Here is a 24155-nt window from a genome sequence, read left to right as displayed (position 1 = left end):
TGTTGTGTAGGTCGTACCAGGGCAGCGCCGTCTGCCAGAGAAAAATTCCTTGAGTGTTTTTTTTACACACTTGGCCAAATAAAGCTGATTCTGATTCAGATGTTTGTGGGTGTTGTGGAAGCACCGCCGAGCAACAAACTTTTGAGGCAATTCTACACGGCAGTCATTGAATCAATCCCGCGTTCATCCATCACAGTCTATTTTGCTGATACGGCAAAGAAGGACAAATTCAGACTGAAACTGATGATTAGGACTGCCAAGAAAATCATCGGTACTCCTCTACCCACTCATGCGCCCTTGTACAATGCAAGTTCGAAGACAATTGAGTCCAGGCAAAATTATCTTATCTCTTCTCACATCCTGGAATTTTTTTTCCCAGCCACCTCCTTCTGGTAGGCATTATTAAACAATGTACACTAACTACTAGAAGTCTGAAGGTTTATGTTGGCACTGACAGATATTTGGGACTATTCACAGTTCTCTCCACCTTGATTGACTAAGACTGACAAGAAACAGACCCCACTGCCACCACCATCCTTCACTGCAGCTATGGTGTTTTGTTGGTGATGAGCATTGTTCTGTTTGCAGCAAACATACACTTTGGAATTATGGGGAAAATTTGAAACCTTGGTTTCCTGGTACCATAAAAACTCCTAAAACATGTAAGAAAATATGTTCCAATCTGATGGATTATTTTGAAAACCCAAACCAACTTTAGCTATTGTAAAAGCAATATTGTTCTATTTCTTAGGTTTGTACAAGTTGAGGTGAGACATGGACTAGTGAGTTGAACATGGGAAAAGTATAACCATGATTATTTATAATTTGGATGTCTGAGGAATGTTCTAGATCTTCTCTGCCGCTGTGTTGTTTTCTAATGACGCATAAGACCATTCAACTCTGGCGTCACATTCACCAGACACTCTAGTTTGTTGATCGGGAAACAGGAAGTTTTTGTCTGTCTTTAAAGTTATTGACATTTAGTACATTAATGATGTACAGCAGATATTAAAAAGCATTTATGTGAGGTGTTGACACTGCAATCTACAAAATGGAATTGTGTACGCAAAAAAAAAAAAAAATCACCGACTTAAAGTGGAGATATTACGGAAAAGATAAAACTTTTAATGCGGAACAAGTATTTGGGTCACTAGAATGCCTGTGCATCCACCAAGTGTGAAATTAGGCAACTAAGTAAATCCTTCAGCTACCAATTTCCGTTTGCCTGTTATTGAGCTACTCTGCTCTGCACTTCTGCCCCACTTTTACATTGGTGGTTGTAGCTGAAATCAGTTTTGTATATACTAAGTAGACAAAAATGTAAATGTAGGAATATTGAAATAATGAGGGTCTTGTCTCAATTTATTCAATCAAAAAATGGGCCTTCTAATTGTACACAATGCTATCGTAGGATGAAGCCATGAAATATTGTCTTGTAATGGAAACAGATTTATTGTATTCTGCTGTCTAAGGAAGAGCATTTGATTGTACTTCTGACTCATAAATCATAATTTTAAGCCACACAATGTGAAATTGGTTGATTTTTCCACAGCAGCATTGAGCAGCAGTGCTTTCGCCTGCCTGTGCACAAGTTAATTACAGTAACTTTATGTCTCACTTCGAGTGTTTATAGTGTTTTAAATGCTGTTTTATGTTAGTTGAGGAGTCGAGGTTTATGTCGTGCACTTTGACAGCGTACCGAATTTCAGCTGTTTCTAAATCCGGAACCGTTATTCTGTTGCAAACGTTCCCGCACGGAAAACTGTGCCAAGTGCACGAACTAAAGAAGAACGAAGGAAATAAAACAAAAAACCCAGTGAAAGCCATTATGGCAGAGGTATGTAAGATGATGTTCCTTAATAAATTGTTTTACGTTTGTTGATTTGTTAGTAGTTCGTAACTAGATGAAGAAAAAGCGCTAGCTGACGAATAGTCGACATTGTCTTAATTTAGAAACCGTTACACACATCGTTACTGACAAATTTGATTTATTAGGCTATACATTATCGATGTAGTGAAGTGAACTTGTTCCCCTCCCCCCTTTTTTTTTTAGCCACAAATGTTCTACAAGGGGCTTCAGATCACTGGGTTTCATCCTCGTAATGACGTACACACAGCATTGTTTTAATGAAAAAGCTCGTCAAGTTGCCTTTCCTGTGCCCTGCGTACAATTGTTAGCAAAACCCTGCTCGGGTAGTACTGTTAATAATTATGTACACAATATGTGGACATATTGATAATGTTATAGGCAACCAAATAACACTACGGAGTTTTGCTTCATCCGTCCGAACATTTAAACACACATCCTGTTGGATCACAGAAGTACATCTTTCTGCAATAAGAACGTTGTCAAAATTGGAACAATGATGGAAGCAATGTAAAAAAAAAAAAAAAAAGTGCTGCTACGACTACTTTACCATATACGATGTGCTTATTATTTCAATCTCTTGTTTTCACAGACACATAGTTTGCATCCCATTAGACAACAGGCTGCAATTGTAGCAAAAGTCTTCATCCAGAGGGATTATACCAATGGCACTGTGTGCCAGTTTCAAACCAAATTCCCTTCTGAACTGGAGACTAGGGTAAGAAAATGATATTTATGTGGCTGTAATTGTTCTATTGTAATCTCATGGTTGACCTTTTGTGTATTGACAGCTGTAGAACGAGCCTTTCAAGTTTCGTATGATAGAGGGGCATCAGTTACAAGTGTGTGTCTGCCAATGGCAATAGCTTTAAGGCACTTCTATCCAAAATTAGATAAAAGTTAGATGAGATAAACCAGAAAAACTAAATGTTAAAACAGGTTTTTAAAGGCATCAATCAAAGAAAGTCAATATGAGCACAGTCTGCAGCGTCTCTTCTTGTGATTTAAAGCCAACTCTTTGGTCCAGGCTCACCCAGTAATAGCACAATTATATGTTTGCCCAACAAGCAGTTGCTGAGGTGGAAGTCACTCGCTCGTGAAATTCAACCACTTTAACGCCACTTAATGCAACACCCTGAGGATGAATTGTCTGATGAATGTGAACAAGATCCCAAATACACATCCACAATCCCACAGCACAGTTTTTACTGGCATTTGGCCTTTTCTCAAGATAACATTTAATATTGTTTGTGTCAATCTTTGTCTGCCTGCATTGTACTCGTTACTTTTAACACTCAATGATGTTGGTCGAGGGCAGCACGGTGGCGCAGCTGGTAAAGCGTTGGTATCACAGTTCTGAGGTCCTGGTTCAATCCCAGACCCGCCTGTGTGGAGTTTGCATGCTTTCCCCGTGCATGCGTGGATTTCCTCCGGGCACTCGGGTTTCCTCCCATATTCCAAAAACATGCAACATTAATTGGACACTCTAAATTGCTCCTTGGTGTGATTGTGGGTGCGGCTGTTTGTCTCTATGTGCCCTGTTATTGGCTGACAAACAGTTCAGGGTGTACCCCTCCTCCTGCCCCTTGACAGCTGGGATAGGCTCCAGCACTCCCTGTGACCTTCGTGAGGATAAGCGGTGAAGAAAATGGATGGATGGATGTTGGTCTAAAAAAACAAGAAAAAAATACAGTAGGGGTGACGTCCACTGGTTTGATACCTCTAGTAACAAGCACGATTGCTTGTATCTATCTTTAAATTGATATATGTTTTTGTCGACATTAGTTAATTTTGAATTTTGGCTCAACAGAATTATTTGTGACAATAAATTGGCCGAGACAAAGCAGACGTTACCCTATTTTGCTTAAGACAGTCGTTGCAATCCTGTTGCTCCATGATAAATTCCATGCTCAACTGTTTCAGGTTACTTCACTGACCATAATGGTGCTTGTTTTATGATAATCTTGTCAATGTGTTTTTGTCTGGGGTCATTAGCAGACCCTTACTTTTGTAATTTTGGCTTGGCATTTCTACTTTTCTTGCGCTGAGTTTTCTTCCATAGCCTCTATAATTTAACTTATTCATATGTGAACAGTCAAATTGTGATACATTCACTCGCAGTGTTTCCCACAGTACCAGAATCTATTTGTGGTGACAGGGCTCGAGAGGGATTAAAGTTATATGAACACTCATCAAATAACTCATAATAAATTAAAATAAAAAAAATAATCACTTAAATGGATAAATCAATCAATCATTACAAAGCAATTCATTCATCCATCCATCCCATTTCTGAGCCACTTATCCTCACAAGGAAGAGTGCTGGAGTTAATCCCAGCTGTCATCGGGCAGGATGTGGGGTACACCCTGAAGTTGTTGCCAGCCAATCACAGGGCACATGGAATCTGACAACAGATGTACTCACAATCACACCTAAGGGCAATTTAGAGTCTCCAATGAATGGATGTCTTTGGGATTTGGGAGGAAACCGGAGTGCTCGTAGAAAACCCACACAGGCACGGTGAGAACATCCAAACTCCACACAGGTGGGGCCGGAAATTGAAACCTGGTCCTCAGAACTGTGAGGCTAACCCTCTACACCTGCGCCACCTCGTCACCCAAAGGAATTCATTTAAATGTACAATAAAAACTCCACACTAAAAACACCACACTAACTTTTCCCTTCATACTACCAGCATACCATAATTTTGGGTATAATAATAATAATAATTTATATAATAATGAGATTGACAGTGGTTCATGTTTTATCTGCAAAATATTTTACCGTGATATGAAGTTTGACAGGCGACACATTAGATGACCAATGAGAGTGTTGGCCTCACAATTATGTGGACTGTGGTTCAAATCTTGGCCCACCTCTGCAGAGTTTGCATGTTCTCTCCATGCATGTGTGGGTTTTCTCCGGGCACTCCAGTTTCCTCCCACATCACAAAAACATGCAACATGCAAAAACACACCAGTTGATATCCACTGACTTAAATGAACACCACAGCAGGATAATATCAGCATACACAGAGGGTTTGGATTTGGGGGAAAAAACAGTGTGATTTGGAAAATAAAATGTTATTTGTTGGCACACTTGCAGAACTAGATATTTTGTCACAATATAGTTGTTTTCAGAACATGCAGTACTGTACATAAAATTATAACAAAATTATTTGAACGAATAATGTAATTTGTGGGTTTACAATATGAGTCCCGTGGCAGTATGAAGGGAAGTGGGAAGCTGAGCTCACGCTGTTTTGTATTAAGGCCCCCAAAAAATGTTGTGGTTCCGATTTCCTACATTTCAGAACTACGCTAGGTTGGTGTTTTCTTTTTTTTTTTTTACAAAATATTTCTACTCTGTCTCCACCACATGGTGCCGCCATTTTCTCATCACTTCTCATTAATTCACGCTCTCTTATGCGTAATGAGTTCAAAAACCACAAGGCAAAAGGCTTGGTCCAAAAAACATGAAACAATGTCTAAAATCGCAGATGGCAAAACATGATAAAGTAACTTGACTTGATATGGCTCATTAACGCTATGACATGGGACGAGGCAGCGACGCTAGCTAACGCTCGTGAACACGCATGCATGAACACACAACAATTTGGCAACAAGTGGTATCAAAAACAAGGCTTAAATACAGAACGTAATCTGAGTGCAGCAACGTGCACAAGGAAGTGGCACGGCCACGCCCCCGCCTGCCACGGTTGCTGTCAAACACCCGACTTAACTCTGTGCTTCCTCAGCAGCATGCACAGTGTGCTCGCACGCTGCGCACGGGGCCGTGGAGAACCATGCCGGTGACATATTTAACGTGGTGTAAAAATGTTGGGGTCGGTGGAAATTTTTAGGAGTTGGCTAGGAAATCAGAACCACAAGCCTTTTTTTTTTATGCCTAATGGTGGAGATGAGACTTAAGAGTTGCATATACAGTATATCTTATGGATCTATGTACACACACACACATATACACACACACACACACACACACACACACACACACACACACATATATATATATATATATATATATATATATATATATCCAATTTTCTTAGCCACTTGCCACTTATCTTCACAAGGGTCGCAGAGAGTGCTGGACCCTATCCCAGCTTTCAACAGGCAGGAGGCGGGGTACACCCTGAACTGGTTGGCAGCCAATCGCCGACATCGAGATAAACAGTCGCACTCACAATGACACATGGGGGCAATTTAGAGTGTCCAATTAATTTTGCATGTTTTTGGGATGTGGGATGAAACCAGAGTGCCCGGAGGAAACCCACACAGGCAGAACATGCAAGCTCCACACAGGTGCATCCGGAATCGAACCCAAACAAATTCCATCCATCCATCCAGCCATTTTCTTTGCTGCTTATCCTCATGAGGGTCGCGGGGAGTGCTGGAGCCTATCCCAGCTATCAACGGGCAGGAGGCGGGGTACACCCTGAACTGGTCGCCAGCCAATTGCAGGGTACATCAAGACACACAGCCGCACTCACGATCACACTTGGGGGCGATTTAGAGTGTACAATTAATGTTGCATTTTTTCGGGATGTGGGAGGAGACCGGAGTGCCCGGTAAAAAACCCACGCAAGCACGGAAAGAACGTGCAAACTCCACACAGGCCCCCCGCCTGGATTTTCAAAACTGAGAGGCAGACACTCTAACTGGTTACCACCGTGCCGCTGCTTAATTTATGTTGAAATTAAAAGAAAAAAAATCTGCAGGTTCTTTTTTGTCAGCTTTTTTATACCTTTGTTGTTTGTGTGTCTGAAGTTAAAATACAAATCAACAAAAACAACACTCGGTGTGCTGTGATAAAATGGGTTGATCAGCATCACTGGCGTGGGAAAGGATGGATACTGTCTCAAATGTCAATGGCTGTGATACTAGAAGATTGAGTCTCAAAATAAAACAACGATGGATTTGATACTTAAGTCATTTGAGCGACTGTATTTTCAGTATCATATCAGAAGGGAAATGGTTATATGGATCATTAGCACACACACAAAAAGAGCACACTGAGCCACAATTTCCACTCAGCAAAAGCCAAAATGTATTTGGGGTGGCCAAAATGTATTCATAGCGGCTATCATAAATAATTGTCTGTGGGAAACTCTTGCATCTGCCCTCTGGAGGTTGTTGTTGATGCCACTAACAGTTGATTTAGGGTGTTTCACTATGGCTTTCAAACTGTTCCTTTTTCAGTTGCTATTGTTTTTTCATTCATTCTACTGGCTATGTTTGGTTCACTAGCGCTGAATCTCCATTTTCTCCAAGCTTCACAACTGCAGGCTCCCATTCTCCCAAAGACAATTTTCTGGTTTTCATGATGGGTGCATTCAAAACTGTTATAATTGTAGTCGGTCACATCTGACACTGAGCCCAGACATCAGCGGTACTGATTGTTTGAATCATCCATGTACTGTAATTCCCGGCCTACAGAGCGTACCTGGTTATAAGCCTCACCCAGTACATTTGGAAAGGAAATACCATTTGGTACATACATACGCTGCAGCTGTGTAAAAGCCGCAAGTGCCCACATTGAAACGCACATTGAAACACGAGATATTTACAAAGAAAGGCGGTACACAGAGAGTTTAACACTAGCGGCGCCGGGCTAACGCTAATGCTTGCAGCGCCACACTAACGCGAGCTGTAACAGGGCCGGTTAAAAGAAAACGTACGGTAAAAATACTGAGACACGGCAGTCAAATGCTAGCGCAGTGCTTACAGGGCTGGACCGGTAAAAGTGACTTCCTCGACAAATATATTCCACCGGTCTCACTCTTACCTTTTCTGCTTGAGCGCCCCCCCCCATTCCACAAATTAGCCGCATCACCACATAAATTGCAGGGTTGAAAGCGTGTGAAAAAAAAATCACGGTTTATAGGCCAGAAATGACGGTAATTTGACACCACAGGGAAAATGACACTCACATGTTCCAATACTTTTGCTTACAAGAAAAAGAGGTGGGTTCATTTGAAAGTTGACATATTTTAATTTGTACACAGAAAACACCCCAAAAAGAGATGGCCTCACTTTTCAATTGTAGGGTAGTATATCCTTTTTTGGCAACAGAACCAACGAGAATTATTGCTGCATTCATTTGCCCCATGTCCACAGTCACTTCTCACTTTCTTTCTTTCCACAAATCACTCACACCAAGTCACATTAAATGTCCCTTCACCAACACCAACATGACCAACAGCCTCATTATCTGAACTGTAACTGTCACTGTTAACATAACCCAGTTTCCCCAAATCCTTTGATTATTATTTTTTTTCTGTATGTGGCCACTGGGGGAAAAGTTTTGGACATCCATGTAGCCACATAAAGAATCAGCTCCTGGGGTGGTGTCTTTTTATTTCTGAAGCACATAGCTGTGATTAACCTCGCCATTGTATCACACATTGATTTTCATAGTTGTAGTCATGGAAGAAATTATTGAACCACTCTTGTTTGCTTTGTTGCATGGTACCGCTAAAGGTATATTGGGCCAAAAATACAATGAATATGACAAAAATGCAGCTAATTCCGTAGTACATTGTCCTATATCACATGCTTGACCTTAATTTCATTCCAAGTGATTTGATGGTAGTCTGCCTTTTTTCCCAAGTTCTATAATTTTCTAGGGAAAAAAAGCTAGATGTCTCCTATGAGGCATTTTTGTTGCACTAGAACAGCGGTCGGCAACCTTTGACACCGAAAGAGCCGTTTGAACCCGGTTTCCACGGAAAAGAAAACACTGGGAGCCGCACATCTAAAATGGAAAAAAAAAAAAAACTTCTACTACTTTACCGCAGCATGTTTCTTATGAAATCCACGTGCTACAGAGGAAATTACATTTTATTCATTTAATGAACACATTTTGAACATTTTGAATTCTTGAAAAATAATAACAATGAATGTCTCTTTCAAATAAATTAAAAAGCTGAATTTAAATTGGCCATGTAGCAAACGAAAGCAGAAAAATGCCATGATGCGTCATCCCTATATCCATTTATCTTATCTAAAATGAAGATAACACTGTATATATTGCTTTTTCTTACCTTTACACTTTGTATAAACAACTATAGTGTGGTTATGTCTTATGAAGTGCTACGGAGAAAATTAAATTTTACCGATGTAATGAACACATTTTGAATTCTTGAAAAAATAATAATGTCTGAATGTCTCTTTCGAATAAATTAAAAAGCTGAATTTAAATTGTGCATGCAGCAAACAAAAGGGAAAAATCCGTGAGCCGTCATCCTTATATCGCCTTGGGCTTTCAAAGTATGCAGCAGAGCCTTGACCTGGATATATAAAATAAATTTGGGGAAAAAGCACTGTGTCACTAAACAATGAAAATTAAATATTTGCAAAATATCTGCATAAATATTTATTTTACCTGGTTAATGGGACTTCTGCTCCTGAACCTCTGCGCACAGCTTCTGCAAATCGGGGCTGTACGAAGTCACTTTCATCTTTATGCAGGACTGTCTTCGCAGAGAGAGGCATCTCTCTGATTTTCTGCACAATTTCTTTGTTTTTAAAGTCCACAAATAAGTGTTCTGAAATCTTAAGGAATGATTCTTTCATATATTCTCCATCTGTGAACGGTTTCCCATGCCTGCCTATTTCCTGAGCGGCCACAAAGCTTGCATATGTAATTGAATTTGCAGACTTCACCCACTTCTTGAATTGATTTTTCGTCCGGTCAGCCTTCTGCATCAGTTCCGAAACAGCTTTTTTCCTCTCTTCTCCCTCTCTTTGACCGTTTATTGTTAGCCAGTTTTTCTCCACAAATTAGGCATACTGGTAGGCCACTCTCGCCCGAGGTAAATGCAAATGAATCTGCCCAGGCATCATTGAATGTTCTATTTTCTTGAGATATTTTTCTTTTCTTACATTTCTCCATTGGCTTTGCCGGGCTTGAAAGTCGCTCAAAATAGACGGCGTTTCAGCGGGTATACCCGCTTCCGCAGTGTGACGTCTATTTTGAGCGATGAAAAAATAATATCAAATAATTTAATTAATATTTTAATATTTCAAGATCACAATAATCTTCAAATTTAGAACTAAAATAATATAAAAACTAACACAAATAAAACACACTTCAATTAAATACAAAAAAAAAAATTAGTAATTTATTTTCCCAAGCCAATCAGAGCCGCATTATAAGGATGAAAGAGCCGCATGAGGCTCCGGAGCCGCGGGTTGCCGACTGCTGCACTAGAACTTAAAAATGAAACACAAAACTGAAGAAACAAGGATGGACGTTTTTCGCGACTCTATTTGACCTACTTGATGAATGTCAAATTTAACATCAGTGGTTGCTTACAGTGAGCCAAGTATTTTAAAAGTCATATTTCTTTTGTTGTGAGACACTGTTGGTGAGACTCAATTTTTACAGTCAGTGCCAACTCAATTAAGCGCAATGTAAATGAAAATTATTCTTTTCTTGTATTATTTCTTTCTATTTAATCCAGGGTTTAGTTCATGAACAAATCAAATCAAACCTCATCAGTAATGTGGTCACTATCTATAACACAAATTACAAAAATGCCATATGGGTGCTATTAAACATTTGTAATTTGGTAAGTGGTTAATTTCCACGGTGTATTCCTTTATTCGAAAAGCTGTTTGCCAGGAAAACGTGTGCCTGCTTGATGATCAATAAAATGGGTAAGATGGACATGTTTTGAGTCCTGATTAAATTTTGGTCAGGATGATCTAATCAGATACAATTATCTGCCGGGGGGGTGGTACAGTACAGTATACTGTATTCGAACAATGTGTTTATTGTCATTGTAGTTTGTAGTGGTGTCGAGATTAATTAACTTTTGCAACTAATGAAGGTAAACAAAATAATCATAAAAGGAACATTTTTCTTTGGATAGGTGTCACATTTTGTATTTCTATCAAAAATGAGCATGAGTGAGGTCTTGCGTGAAGAGCATATTGTGTAACCATCGAAGGGGTGGAAACACAACAGGTCATTGTGACTGAACAAGAGTTATGCAGCATTAAAGAGAACAAGTGATAGCTTGACAGCTAAATTGCAGCTCATAAAAAAAATAAAAACAAGAGTTGTCCATGTCCTTTTCGCTAGATGCTTATGCTCAAAAGGGTTGCGGGAGCCTATCCCAGCTAACATTGAGTGAAAGGCAGACTACACCTTGAACTGGTCACCAGGGTAAAGGCACATGTCAACACCATCACTGAGCAGCAATTGAGCCCACGCTAGCTGCACCAAAGTCAGGCGTGTGTATCACTAAACAGTATCACTTCAATAAAATAAACTCATGGAATTTGTCAGAGTTTTTTTTTTTTACCATGTTGCTCTTTTCTTTTCTTGACAGTTCTAATAAGGAGAATATCCTCTTCTCTTGTACTCTTGGAGGAATGCTAAATACAGCATCAGGTCCAAATGTAATGGACAGACGCCCTGTCAGAGAAATGTGGTTTGAATCCCTGCCTCCGAGTTGGAAAATTAGAGGAAGAACAAAGCGTGTAGCAAATGGGCCTGAGACCACTGATGTTTGGAGCCTGTTGCCACATTCCTCGGGCACACGGGAGCAGAACTTTGGAAAGTTATCAGAAAAGCAAGACGCCCTGAGCTGCCTCTTTGTCTGGTCTGAAGGTTCCTTTCTTCCCCCAGTATCACATGAGGGCTTACCGAATCTATTCTGGACACCCTGTGCATTAGTCAAATATTGACGTAATTGTCAGACAAAACTATTTAAATAACAGTTAATCTTGGCTGCGTTTATAATTGGGCAGGCTATAAAGTAGCTAAGATTTAGAGGTATTTATCTTAGTCAAGGAGTGCAAGTAAGTTTGACCGGAGCCTTAATATTTCTGGATTGTTATTGTGTATTCAGCTATCAGTCTCTTATTAAGTGGTGACATTCAAAGAACACATTATTAAGGGCATCTTAACCTGTCTGGGAGGATTATGATACTACATAGTGAATCAATATCTCTTTGTGTTTGAAGCCCATGAAATATGAAGTTACGATTCCAAAATGAAGTTAGCTGGGATGGGCTCCAGCACTCCCGTGACCCTTTTGAGGATGAGTGGCTTGGAAAATGGCTGCATGGAAGTTAAGCTGCGCTCGAAGTGAAGAGAATAAGAAGTAGAGGTTGCAGTTTGCTATTTTCAATGACACATGCAGAGTGTTCGTGCTTTTTTCTGTTTCTTGTCTTTTAATACATTTCCCCTCAATGATGTGCGAAAGGTGGACAAACAGCAGTTTGAGGAGACTGTGCGGACTCTAAATAACCTGTATGCCGAAGCAGAGAAACTTGGAAGCCACTCGTATATTGAGGGTTGTCTTGCCTGCCTCACAGCATATACGGTGTTCTTGTGTATGGAGACACATTATGAGAAGGTGAGTGAAAAAGAAGCTCCTTTCACACTTGCCACCTTTCTCACAACTTATCGCAGGAAGCTGCAGCCAGAATGTGAAGACAGTGTTAAACTGATTAGCAGTGAGAACGATTGACAGTGAAGAGCTGATTTAAAAAATATATAAGCAAACAAGAAAGTAAAAAAAAAAAAAAAAAAAAAAAAGAACTAGTTCATTTTTGGACCGATGACCTGATGTTGAACAAGTTCGCTTAGAAAATGAACATTCCCAATACTGATTCAGTATTTCACACCACAGTATATGTGTTGACAGTTATAGAGCAAGTTTTAAATGCCCACAATTGAACTCTCTTGAAACTTGGCTCTTCAGGTTCAAAAGCCTTATGAGCGAAATTACATCATCTTAACTTTTCTGGAACGTTATCTTATTTTTCTTTAAATTCTTATGTCTTAAACACTTCTCTCAGATTTGCAACCATAAGAAATGTACAGTATTTAAATTGCTTGGTGTGCTCCCTTTCAGGTTTTAAAAAAGATTGCAAAGTATGTGCAGGAGCAGAATGACAAGATCTACATACCCAGAGGCCTCTTGCTCACCGACCCCATCGAGAGAGGCCTTCGAGTCGTATCTTCTTCTTCAGTGTCTAATATGAGTTGAGACAGAACACCCCTGTTTCTCTTCCCTTGGATGAAATATTTCCTAAGCCATGTTTAACCTCTTAAAAAATTATTGGCTAACAATGAAGAAACTGATACATTTCTCAGAGGAAGACAATGAGCACAAGAATCAACTTCAACTCCTTTTAGAAAATGTATTATAAATCATCAACATGGGGAGAGTAGAGCTGATGCGTCAAAAGTCAGACATACTGTATTCATGAGTGTAAATTAAATTTACTATGAATTGCACAGGGGGAAAAAAGATGCAATTTCGCAATTTGTATGGCATCGCATCGCATCGCATTACGATTACACAATGCCAGCAGTTACTTAAGCATGTTACTTCTCTGAATATAAATTATAATTAGCAGTACGTAGAGGTATCAAGTAAAAAGAAAGAATGAAAATTTGTCTGCGGTCCAGAGCAGCTGCATAAAATTATTGTTTCGCCCAGCATGTGTTGGGGAAGTTGCTGACTGACGCAACATTCTAATTAAATGGAGCCGAGCAGCAATAGGAGATTAGGGATAGCAAAAATATGAATAAAATAGTTCACAGCTGAATTTTGTAACTCTCCTTGCCTCCAAGTTTATTGGGCTGTTAGTGTTCTGGATTATTTCACCAACACTGGGGAGCTTGCTGTGCTGTGTTTGGCAAATGGAGCCCAGTGGAGATTGACAGGAATGCATCATACGAACACTTCAACATCAACACTGGAGGTGCCAGATCATCACCTAGCAACCCTCAGCCCTCAAATGTCAGTCAAATGCTGTCATTAAAAGCCAGAGCACAGATGAGATTTTCACTTCAAAAGGAATTTGACCTTTTTTTTTTTTTTTTTTTTAAATAAGCCTTCACAATATGTGAAATTTCCCAACACTAAGGAATCATCAATGATTAAATGCTCTTCCTTGACTGATTTCATGAAAGATTGAGGTTACTATCTTTGAAGAGAGAAGCCTGGCTAGATAGACGTTTCCAAGGTGAGTCCCAAAGATTTTGTATTTTTACTTTGACCAGAACATCCAGAAGTTACAGTATTTAGATCAAGGCATTGACACATGCAACTAGTTGTTGTCTGCTTTGTTTTGGATTTTTCCCATGAAGTCACCCATGGTATCGTGGTACACATGCTTGACTTTACATAGGGCGTGGGTTGACCTTTTCCTCGGTGACCATGTGAATGTGAGTGCACATGGTTAGTGTATGTCCCCGGCGACACAGTGGCGACAACTTCAAGGTGTAGTCCGCCTTTTGCCCCAAGTAAGCTGGCGTAGGCTCCAGTACCGTTTCTCATTCAATGCTGTCAATTTATTCATGTGAAATCTGATATGCAACATTTTTTTAGCTTTTTTTTTCCCCCATGAAAATTACTAGTATTGTTATTCATTCATTAATCTTCCGTTCCGCTTATCCTCACAAGGGTCACAGGCATGATGTATCCTATCCCAGCTATCTTCTAGCAAGAGGCAGGGTACACCGTGAACTGGTTGCCATCCAATCACAGGACACATTATTATTGCTTTTAAAATATTACATATGATAATTCAAAAAAAGCAACTTCTACTAATACTTTTATACTATGCAGTCTTACATTTTGGAAGCCCCATTGCCCACTTACATCCACATCCACTGTTGTCTTACCTTTTAAAAACACCGTTCAAATCTTTCCCAGATGGATTCATGAAACAAATCATATGCCATAGCAGGTTAAGGTAATCCGAGTTCAAAAAATAATACCCTTTAGGGGCAAGTCCATCACCCGTCGCCTCGAGCCTTACACGTTGAAGCTTAAGTCTTCTCATCTGGTTGTACTCCGAGTGAACTCCTTTGTAATCATGGCGTTCGCTTCCATAAAGCATTAATGGATCATTCTTCCTGCTTTATGACATTCACGTGGCTGCTGCTTAGCGACTTGTCACTTTGTTGAGGACTACAAATGTGTATATATGTAAATGTAGTTCACTGAGAGGACCAAGGAGCCAAACCAAGCAACTGAACCCAAGAAGTGATAACATGTCATGTCGGCACACAAACATTTGCACTGTACTCATGTCTCAGTGGTGTTTTTTTTTACTGGCGATATATAATGCCTCTTTAAATCTTAAAATCTCCTTGTCACATGCCATTCTCATTGGATAGGTTTTATTGAAATTAAGTTGTTTTGTGCAATGCTGTTAAAGAAATGCTATGTAAATCAATCAGGGTTTGGACTAGTGAACCGTACAGGGCGCACTTAAGTCAGTGGAGTTCCATGCCCTGCGTATCTGTCACATAGTTTAATGTCATGGAAGCAGAAGCATTTAAAGGCCTTTTCACAGCCCACTTGGTCATTGTAAAAGGCCCGCATGGCAGAGCACAAGCATAACGGCACCCCACTGCGCCCAGTACTGACCATGGCCAAATTTGGAGGTGCTGAGGTAGCAATCTTACGGGGGCATCGGAAGGCTTTCCCTGCTCCGGAGACTGCAACTTGGCAATATGTATTTGTTATTTTTGCAAAGGAAATTTTGAGGAGGAGGTGATGCAGCAGGTGAAAGGCAATTTCACTTGCAGGATCTTGGAATTTATAATCTGTTTTTTGAGTGACAGTTTCATCAAGAGCACTTTGAAGTGTTTCAAGCTGAGCAGGAAAAAGTTTTAAATCCTCCCACAAAGACGTCTTGGTATATTATTTTTCTATTGCCCCAATTATCATGCCCTCCTCCATTTGCTATTTACTCTACGACTCTGCAAAACGGCACTCAGAAATCACTCCACTGGCCCGTCTGCTATTGGAGGCGCTTTCCATCGCGGCTCATCGCAGACGGCCAGTATGGCTTATGACGGAGCCGAGGCGTCCTGCTTTAAAGGGTTGTTCACAGACACCGCTGTACTGAGCTACACAGTCGAGCCAGAGCACTTTAAGCGCGCATGCAGCTGAGTAACGCATTCTCGGCTGGGTTCTTCAGAGCCGCCCCCATCCGCAAAGCCCGACGCGCAGCCTTCCCAGAAGCAGTGACCGCCGAATGTGGCTTCTCAGCTGGTGTGGCTCATTTTCGGCGCCGTGGTGGCATATAATGGAGCCGAGTCGTGCTGCTTTTAGGGGGATGTTCAAAGCCGCCGCAGTACTTGTTGAACATCGTTGACCCGGGGCGGGGCGCATTACTGCCTACCTGTTGTTTAGAACCCACGAACCTCTCATCCTCTGCACCCATGCAATCCATTTTTCACAACGAATCGGGTCTCTTGCAAACTTATGAAGGCTAAATCCATTCTCCCGAGTGTTAAAGCAATGCCTAGCAATGCAATGAGTCGGCAATTTGGCTAACACAAAGGAACAAAGAGCTACCTTCCCGGAGGTAGAACTAATGGAAACAAACGAGTCCACTAGGGGGCGTCTCTGTACTGTACGTCACTTCCTGCTTCTTCTCGAAGACAAATCCCTGAGAGGATTTTCATGGCGGGAGTTACAAAAAGCTGTATACGTCAAAATCATGTTTTCTGGTGAAAAAACACATGGGCCCATATTGGCTGATGTTTTTTCATTAATAAGATACTCAAAATCATCCATTTCATGACAGTCGCACTTTAATCATGTATTCACGCATACACTGACCTCTGCTCAGCCAGATCTAATGAAAATAACCACAACAACATGATAATATCAGTAATTTTCAACAGTTAACATTGTGTGCACTGTCTCACACACACATACACAAACTCTCAGTTCAAGCAAGTCCACTAACAATAGTGGAATAATTTTCAATAACATCTTTCTCTTACTATGCTGCTTAGTGAGACTTGTTCTGTCTTTTCATGGCACAATATCAAGGAGTTCTTCTTTGATCATACATTCATTTGACACAGACCGTGCAAATATAGTCAACTGAGGCTTGTCTTGTATGTCACAACTCTCATCCAATGCCACACTAAAATACTCACGTGCTTGAAGGTCAGAGTGCAACTGTGATTCAACAGCTGTATTAATATGCGATATTCTGCGTTCAACACTGTGGCGGGACAGTTGAACGTCTGATACGCTCCGTTTTATTTTCTCGTCTCCAGGAGCCAAGATTTCAAAGGCGTCAATGAGGCATTTTTTAATGAAGTCCCCTTCGTTGTATGGCTTTATAGCCTGTGCTATGTTCCAAGCCAGCTGATATGATGCAAGTGTTACGGTCTCCGAGTGGGGGAAAAACTGCACCTGCTTTTCTGCCTGGCTTTTCAAAGCGACCAACTTGTTCTTGCGAAGTTCAGTCCCTTTTGGAAATTATTGTTAGATGTTAGGGTGGAATGAGCTGAAGTGACACTGAATATTTGAAGCTTTGAAATGTGCTAATGCTGCGTGACATATAAGGCAGATCGGCTTGCCATTACGTTCAACCAAAAAATATAAACTCTCCCACTCTGGCAAAAACGTCATATATTTTCCTTTGGCTGTGCTTTTTTCCCCTGCCATTTCAAGAGGTAACTTGACAGAAATTGTTTACAACACAAATGACCGTCACACCAAAGATTCTCTCGTCGCTCGTTTGATGTCACTCAAACAGACTTACATGGTCAGTGTGCTATCTAGCTGTAGGGGGAGTGAATGACAGCGCCAGCCAAGCAATTTTTGACACATGTCATGTGAAAGCTCCTGAAGAGCTGCATTAAATTAGTTAAAGAGCCGCATGAGGCTCGCGAGCCGCGTGTTGGCCAGGCCTTTAGTTACTAAAGTTTAGTGTCAGCTGCCCATTGCACTTTCCGCGGCGCACCGCGACACATTCCGTGGTCCCGCTCCCACAGCACATCCACAATAAATGGGAAAGTTGACGGTGTCTGAGAATGTGAAAGTTGACTGTATGCAGTTTATCACTTTGCTCATTATGACATTAACATCCATTTTGTCCAGGTGTTACTTTCATGAAGACCTGGTACAGTATAAAAAAGATAAAGGAACTGATTTGGTGCTTCATGCCTTCTTTACGTTTTGTTTTATTTTATAGCATAGTTTATTAAACAACATTAATAGTCAGAGATGATCTCTTACCTAATTTCTCATTTCCTGCTGTATACTACGCAACCTGTGTTTTGATGTTATTCTGTTTCCAACATGCATGCTGAAGAAGACCACGTGACATGGCAAGTCCACATGAATTCCATAATTTTACAATTACGTTCCAAATTCCAAATGTGAGGGAAATTTTGCAAGACTGACTAATCTTATTCCACCATTTCTTTTGTATTTTCTGCCCAAGCACATTCTGTATCACAACTTACCATCAATGACACTTGTGCTTTTATGTATTTGTTTTTGTTTTTATTTTTTTGTATGTGAAACCAACAAAGTGAGATTGTCAACCACAGATGGCTTTTGCCATATCTGCTGATCTTCCGCTCAGGCACCATGTGTTTTGCCTCAAGAGTGGATATCATCTGTTATAAATAGTTTCCGTCTTTGCCACAGCAAACTCATTCTGTTCTTTTGGCCTGTATAAGACAGGGGTCATGCTGTTATCCAGACGTTATAGACTAAAACCTACTGAGCAAAGACAAAGGCTCAGTCTGCAATCTACTAGAGAAACAATAGCATTTTACCAATCCAACGGTACTTTACCCATGTTCCACATTTTGTTCAGCAACAATTGCAAACCCACGTAGATTGATTAACTGTTCTTCTCGTACTGAACAAAAACTTGGATTACATTTTTTGATAAACATGTCGACAAAAAAGACTAAATAAAGCGCTTTTATTTGAAGCTGTTGGGAAAAGAGCATTTTGGAACATCGAGAGGGTAAAACAATCCAATCATAAAAAGAGGCCTCTGAGGGCAAAACACAGTCAGTTAGTTCACCAGGGATTTGAGTGGGCTTAGTCCTGGAGGTGGCAATTGATAAGCTTGTCATTCCATTATCAATACTACTTATTAATCTCACTTTTTGTCTCACCAATTCTCAGGGCCTGATAATGGATTTTTTTTCCTGCATAAATGAAATCATAATTGTACAATGGCGTTTGTAGTTCACCTTTGTCTCTTATTTAGATTCATTTGATGATATTAGACTTGGAAGTGGGGAAACTATGGAGAAATATAAGAATTTGAGAAGTGGGCAAATACTTTCTCATGGCCCAGCTTTAAAACTGCAAGAGAAGACCAGTTCAGTTCTGGGCAGGTGTCATAATACTAATTTTTTCATGTGGTGTGCAAGTCCCTGCATTATGGGCCGTCTGAAGCACTCAATGTCAACAGAGCAGTACACGTGCAGAGAGAATGTATTTTTCCATGAGGTCATTCCACGTGTTCATTTGTTTGCAGGAGCTGCTAGTTTGGGCAGAGCCAGCCTCCGTATCAGAGTGAGCAGCAACCTTCGCCACACCCTCCCAAAAAGATCTCACACAACTGTGCTCCACCGCATCTCAAAAATCTGTTCCGTCATTCACATGCAGCCCTCAAAGCCTAAATCATATATTACAATATTTGCTCGAGTTTCGCAGTCAGCGGCACTGAACAGCCCAGCTAGCTAACGCATCCCACTATTATAGTATTGCCGAGTTTGCACTAAATCTCTTCAAGTCTTGACAAATTAGCTTTTGTCTGGTTTTGACAAGAATTGTGAAATGATGGATCCTATTTGAAAAATGCAGCCAAAACCAAAACACAACTGGACTTCTTTTTTTCCCCCATGACTCAGGAACTCGATCCATTTTGTTTTGTTGAACATTTTTATTTTTACTTTTTTGTAATCTCTCCAAGGATAACTGACATGCTGATTTTTGTCAGACTCAGACATTCCAATCACACTGCCAGAGGTTATTGTCTTGTTTTCTTTTTATGCCTTGACTTAAGTTGTAGCTCTCTGCACATGCAGCGTCTGTGCGCTGTTCCTAGTATGCATCAAATGTTAAAGCTCTTATCTTTCTGATACTGTGCCTTGCAGCAGTATCTGACAAGCATCATTTGTTTACTTTGTCAGAAAACTTAATGTAAAGTGTTTGATGTCATTGCCTGATTGCCATTATTATTATACAATAGGTCAGGGTGAGCTGTAGGCAAAAGCCACATAATTCTTTTTTTTGGTGGGATTTGTCTCCCCCCCCCCCCCCCCGTAACAGTCTTATCAATCATCTTGACTGTTTTTTGGCAATGGAAAGCTGCACCAAAAAGCCAAGCGTTGAAGTTACTGAAGTTAAGTTAAACATATTAGATCACCTTCCAATGTAAGGTTTGTGTCACTGCTGTCATAAATTAACACTGATAATGATGAAAATATTTTGTTGTTGTTGTTGAATGAGAAATCAAGAGTCATGTGTTTTTCAACCATTTGAACCATTCTTCATGTGACAAACCAGATTAAGCCGCATTTTCAGTATTTTTTTTTTTTTTTTTTTTTTGCTACATGTAGTTGCAGTAGATTCTCAGAAAACCAACAAGCCCCACCATTCATATTAATCATTCCTAAGGCTGTGCAACTGGGCAATTTGTTGAAAAGGGTGTGTTTAAAAAAAAGAAGTCTGCCGTTGATTTTTAAAAACTCAAATCTATTTTGTTCAAACTATTTTGTTTCTAGGATTTACCAATCCTTTGAATAACCAAACTAATATTTTTTTTTGTATGGTCACATTTTTCTTATAACTGCTTCACATCTGTGTGCCATGGAGTCAACCAACTTGTGGCACCTTTCAGCTGTTATTCCACTCCAAAATTCAATTTCTTGGTTTTTCTTCAAAAACAGCATTTTTGATGTCATCCCACAAGATCTCGATTGGATCTGGGGATTAGGCTGGCTGCTCCAAGACATTATCTTTGTTGTTTTGGAACCAAGGCTTTACATGTTTACTAATGTCTTTGGAGTCATTGTCTTGTTGCAATACCCACTTCAAGGGCGTATCCTCTTCAGCATAAGGCAACATCACCTCTTTGAGTATTTTGACATAAGCAAAAACCAATCCATGATCCCTGGTATGTGATACATAGGCCCAACAACATGCCCAAATCATGATGTTTGCACCACCATGCTTCACTGTCATCACTGTGTACTGTGTCTTGAATTCGTTTTCTGCAACGTGTCACTGGTTTTGCTCTCCATTTTAAAGCGTTAATTTTAGCTGAACAGCCTATACATTTTTGCACCTCTTTATAAGGTTTCCCCTTTCCAATAAAACTTTTAATCAAAGTACTCTGTTCTTCTGAACAACGTGATGAAGGCTTTCAAGGACAAATGCATGTTCAACAGGTACTTCATCCTCAATTAGGGCCCACATGATTCACACCCGTTTTTCACAAAATTCATAACCTCACCGCATGAATGCCACACTTTTTTTAACACACCCCTTTCAACAAATTGCCCAATTTCACAACCTTATGTTGTGTGTACTGTAATATCATGAATGTTGGGTCTTGTTGGTTTTCTGAGAATCTACTGCACCTACAGGTGTTTGACATGTAGCAATAAAAAATTTATGAAAACGTGAATCTAGGTAGTCACATTGGACTGCTATTATTTTGAACACTACTGTAGAAAGGTACATTCAATTTGAAATTCAGATTAAAAACAGTAAAAGAGTAAGTCTAAATAAAATTTAACACTAATCTAAATGTTTTATGACATCCATTTTTGGTATTTTTCAAGTACTTTCTGAACAGTATATTATATAAAAATAAATATTGGGCAGAAATTTAGATTTAGTTTGACCTCATTTAACTGATGTTTGGTGAAGAAGCCGTGCACCTTATTGTGGAAGTCCAGTATTTTCCCAAATTAAAGATTTATTATACTGAATAAAATGTATACATACTATGTTTCAAATTTTTTTTTTTTGTATTTAATTAATGAAATATGTCTTGCATAACTGAGTGATGTGACAAGATTCAGTTTCTGGTGTTTCGGGGAAATGACAGTTGGTAAGCGGTCTATTTTATAACATAGCTTATCACACGACGTTAGTAGTCAGAGATGATCTCTTGCCTAATTTCTCATTTGCTGCCGTAACTAACCAACCTGTGTTGTTATTTTGTTTTCAACATGAATGCTGAAGAAGACCACGTGACATAGCAAGTCCACATGAATTCCATAATTTTACAATGATGTTTCAAATTCCAAATGTTAGGGAAATTTTGGAAGACTGACTCATCTTATTCCACCCTTTCTTTTGTATTTTCTGGCCAAGTGCATTCTGTATCACAACTCACCATCAATGACACTTGTGCTTTTATGTATTTGTTTTGATTTTGTTTTGTTGAACATTTTTATTTTTAATTTTTTGTCATCTCTCCAAGGATACCTGACATGGTGATTTTTGTCAGACTCAGATATTCCAATCACACTGCCATAGTTTTTTTTTTGTCTTAATGTTTTCTTTTTATGCCTTGACTTAAGTCGTAGCTATGACAGTTGGTAAGCGGACTTTCACTTGTATCGTGTTTGTTCTTCTGTCAATTTACTCAAAGAAATTTAACACTGGCTCCTCATTCACCAACTGATGATGCCGCATCAGGAACAACTGGGAAGGGGTTTCGGTATCTTAGTATAACTGGACACGGCCCCAGGGCTTGATAATCGAACCAACAGCGACTCTACCACCTGAGCCAGGCTGCCCGTATCGAGACTTGTTTGCGTTCAAAGAAGAAACACCCTCTTAATACTAAGCATATTGGTATTGTAATGTATGTGTATTGATCAGGATAGGGACAATATTTATGACCAATCATGTTTTATGAAACGTGCAGAAGGATTCTGCATTATTCTGACTTCTGCTTGACTTTGTGGCCATGTGCTAATACAGCGCAATGTCATCAAATTTAAAGCAAGGGCCACCAAATGTGGTGAGCACGAGTTGGTCGAGGGCCTGTTCTGGAAAAAAGTTACCACTGAGGTGTCTTTTTTTCTGTTTGTACGTGTTGCTATTTAAATCAATAGTAATAGTACAATTACCAATGAGCTGCAGCAAATGTTATTGTTGTAGCTTTCCCCCTTTTTAAATCCCACTTTCATTGGTATTATTTTAAAAAGCAAAATGTGTATTTAAAAAAAAGTATAGTTAAAGATCAGTTTTGTCGTAAATAACCAAAGCGTAGCATTTGTGGATCTGTATCCAAGATGTACAGTTGCTCTTTGTGTCCAAAAGGTTGATGACCCCTGTATAATTGATGTAGTGTGTCATTGTATTATTTCTCAAAGTACATCTTTCACAATATTATAATCTAAAACTAGCCTGGTTGAAAGGAACACATTGAAAAAAAAAGGTTATTGTTTTGTTATGTATGCATTATGTATGTTATGTGAAGCTGTCAATTGTGATAATTGCTTTGCATTACAACTTTTGTTGTACTTTTGCTCCTGCTGTCCTTATTTTACCCCACCCCCCCCGCGCTGTTCTTTTTTTGCCACCTCCCTTATCAAGCCCGATCCATGTACTATACTTACAATCCCATAACAAAGCAATAGCTGGTGTAGTTTTGAGAGCTCATGTTTAAATTGATATCACCTGACTGAATATTGTGGGGTTCCAAATTTTTTGTCATTGGTCATCGGTTGTGCCCGTTTTGCTGTGAATTGGTGGTACACTTATTTGCAAGTCTCAAAAACAATACCATTACCAAAAAAAAAAAAAAAAAATTAACTGTGCTTTAATAAATGTAATACATGTCCATGGCTCATTTATTGAAATCCATTTTGGGATCCGGACAGAGATGTAGCAAAAACCTTAGTTGTGATTAATTTGTAGTTTTGTGCATTCCTTAAAAACATCCAGAGTCCAACACGGCCCAAAAACCTCTAAGACAATGACAAATAAGTGGATGAGCTCCCTCTGCCCCTCAACCCTCATTTGCCTCGCCAATAGATAATTGCCTTGAGACTGTGTTTCTCAATCATTTTACACCAAGTACCACCTATAAAAGAAAAAAAACTTAAAATGGCAAAGTAATGATCAATATTATGTAGTAATGTTCTAGGTTTTAGGTTCTACATTTAATATTTTAAATGTTTGTTTTATTTGGATTGACTTCTACCACAAGAAAGAGCTCACTTTCCACACTTTGATGACTACTGTCCTAAAATATTGCGAGAGCAAATAATTTTCACCGGTCAATGTTTTTTGGCTCCTGAAGACACATCTTCCCACAAACAAGCAGGAAGTGATTACAACTGTATAATAAGGGCCTGACAAACTATCTCCAGGGAGGAAACTGATTAGTTTGTGGTGTCCGTGGGCTTTAGACCAATAATCATTAAGCCTCTGGAAATGCTGGTATGCTACATAAAATGTCGAATCCCTAATAGTAATTCAGTAGT

General features: G+C 39.6%; 1 protein-coding gene across 1 annotated transcript; it reads left to right on the top strand.

Moving 5' to 3' along the window:
* The first annotated feature begins 1690 nt into the window (after nt 1-1690).
* Nucleotides 1691-22286, top strand: golga7 (golgin A7). Its single transcript, XM_061816337.1, has 6 exons — nt 1691-1837; nt 2460-2585; nt 12106-12258; nt 12760-12861; nt 13827-13879; nt 19178-22286. The coding sequence occupies exons 1-5, from the start codon at nt 1829-1831 to the stop codon at nt 13866-13868; spliced, it is 432 nt and encodes a 143-aa protein (XP_061672321.1). The 5' UTR covers nt 1691-1828; the 3' UTR covers nt 13869-13879; nt 19178-22286.
* The last annotated feature ends 1869 nt before the right edge of the window (nt 22287-24155 follow it).

The sequence above is a fragment of the Syngnathoides biaculeatus genome, chromosome 4, assembly GCF_019802595.1.
Source record: "Syngnathoides biaculeatus isolate LvHL_M chromosome 4, ASM1980259v1, whole genome shotgun sequence".
Taxonomy (NCBI): Eukaryota; Metazoa; Chordata; class Actinopteri; order Syngnathiformes; family Syngnathidae; genus Syngnathoides; species Syngnathoides biaculeatus.
Note: the sequence above shows the minus strand (reverse complement) of the source record. Positions and strands in the feature narration are given on the sequence as shown.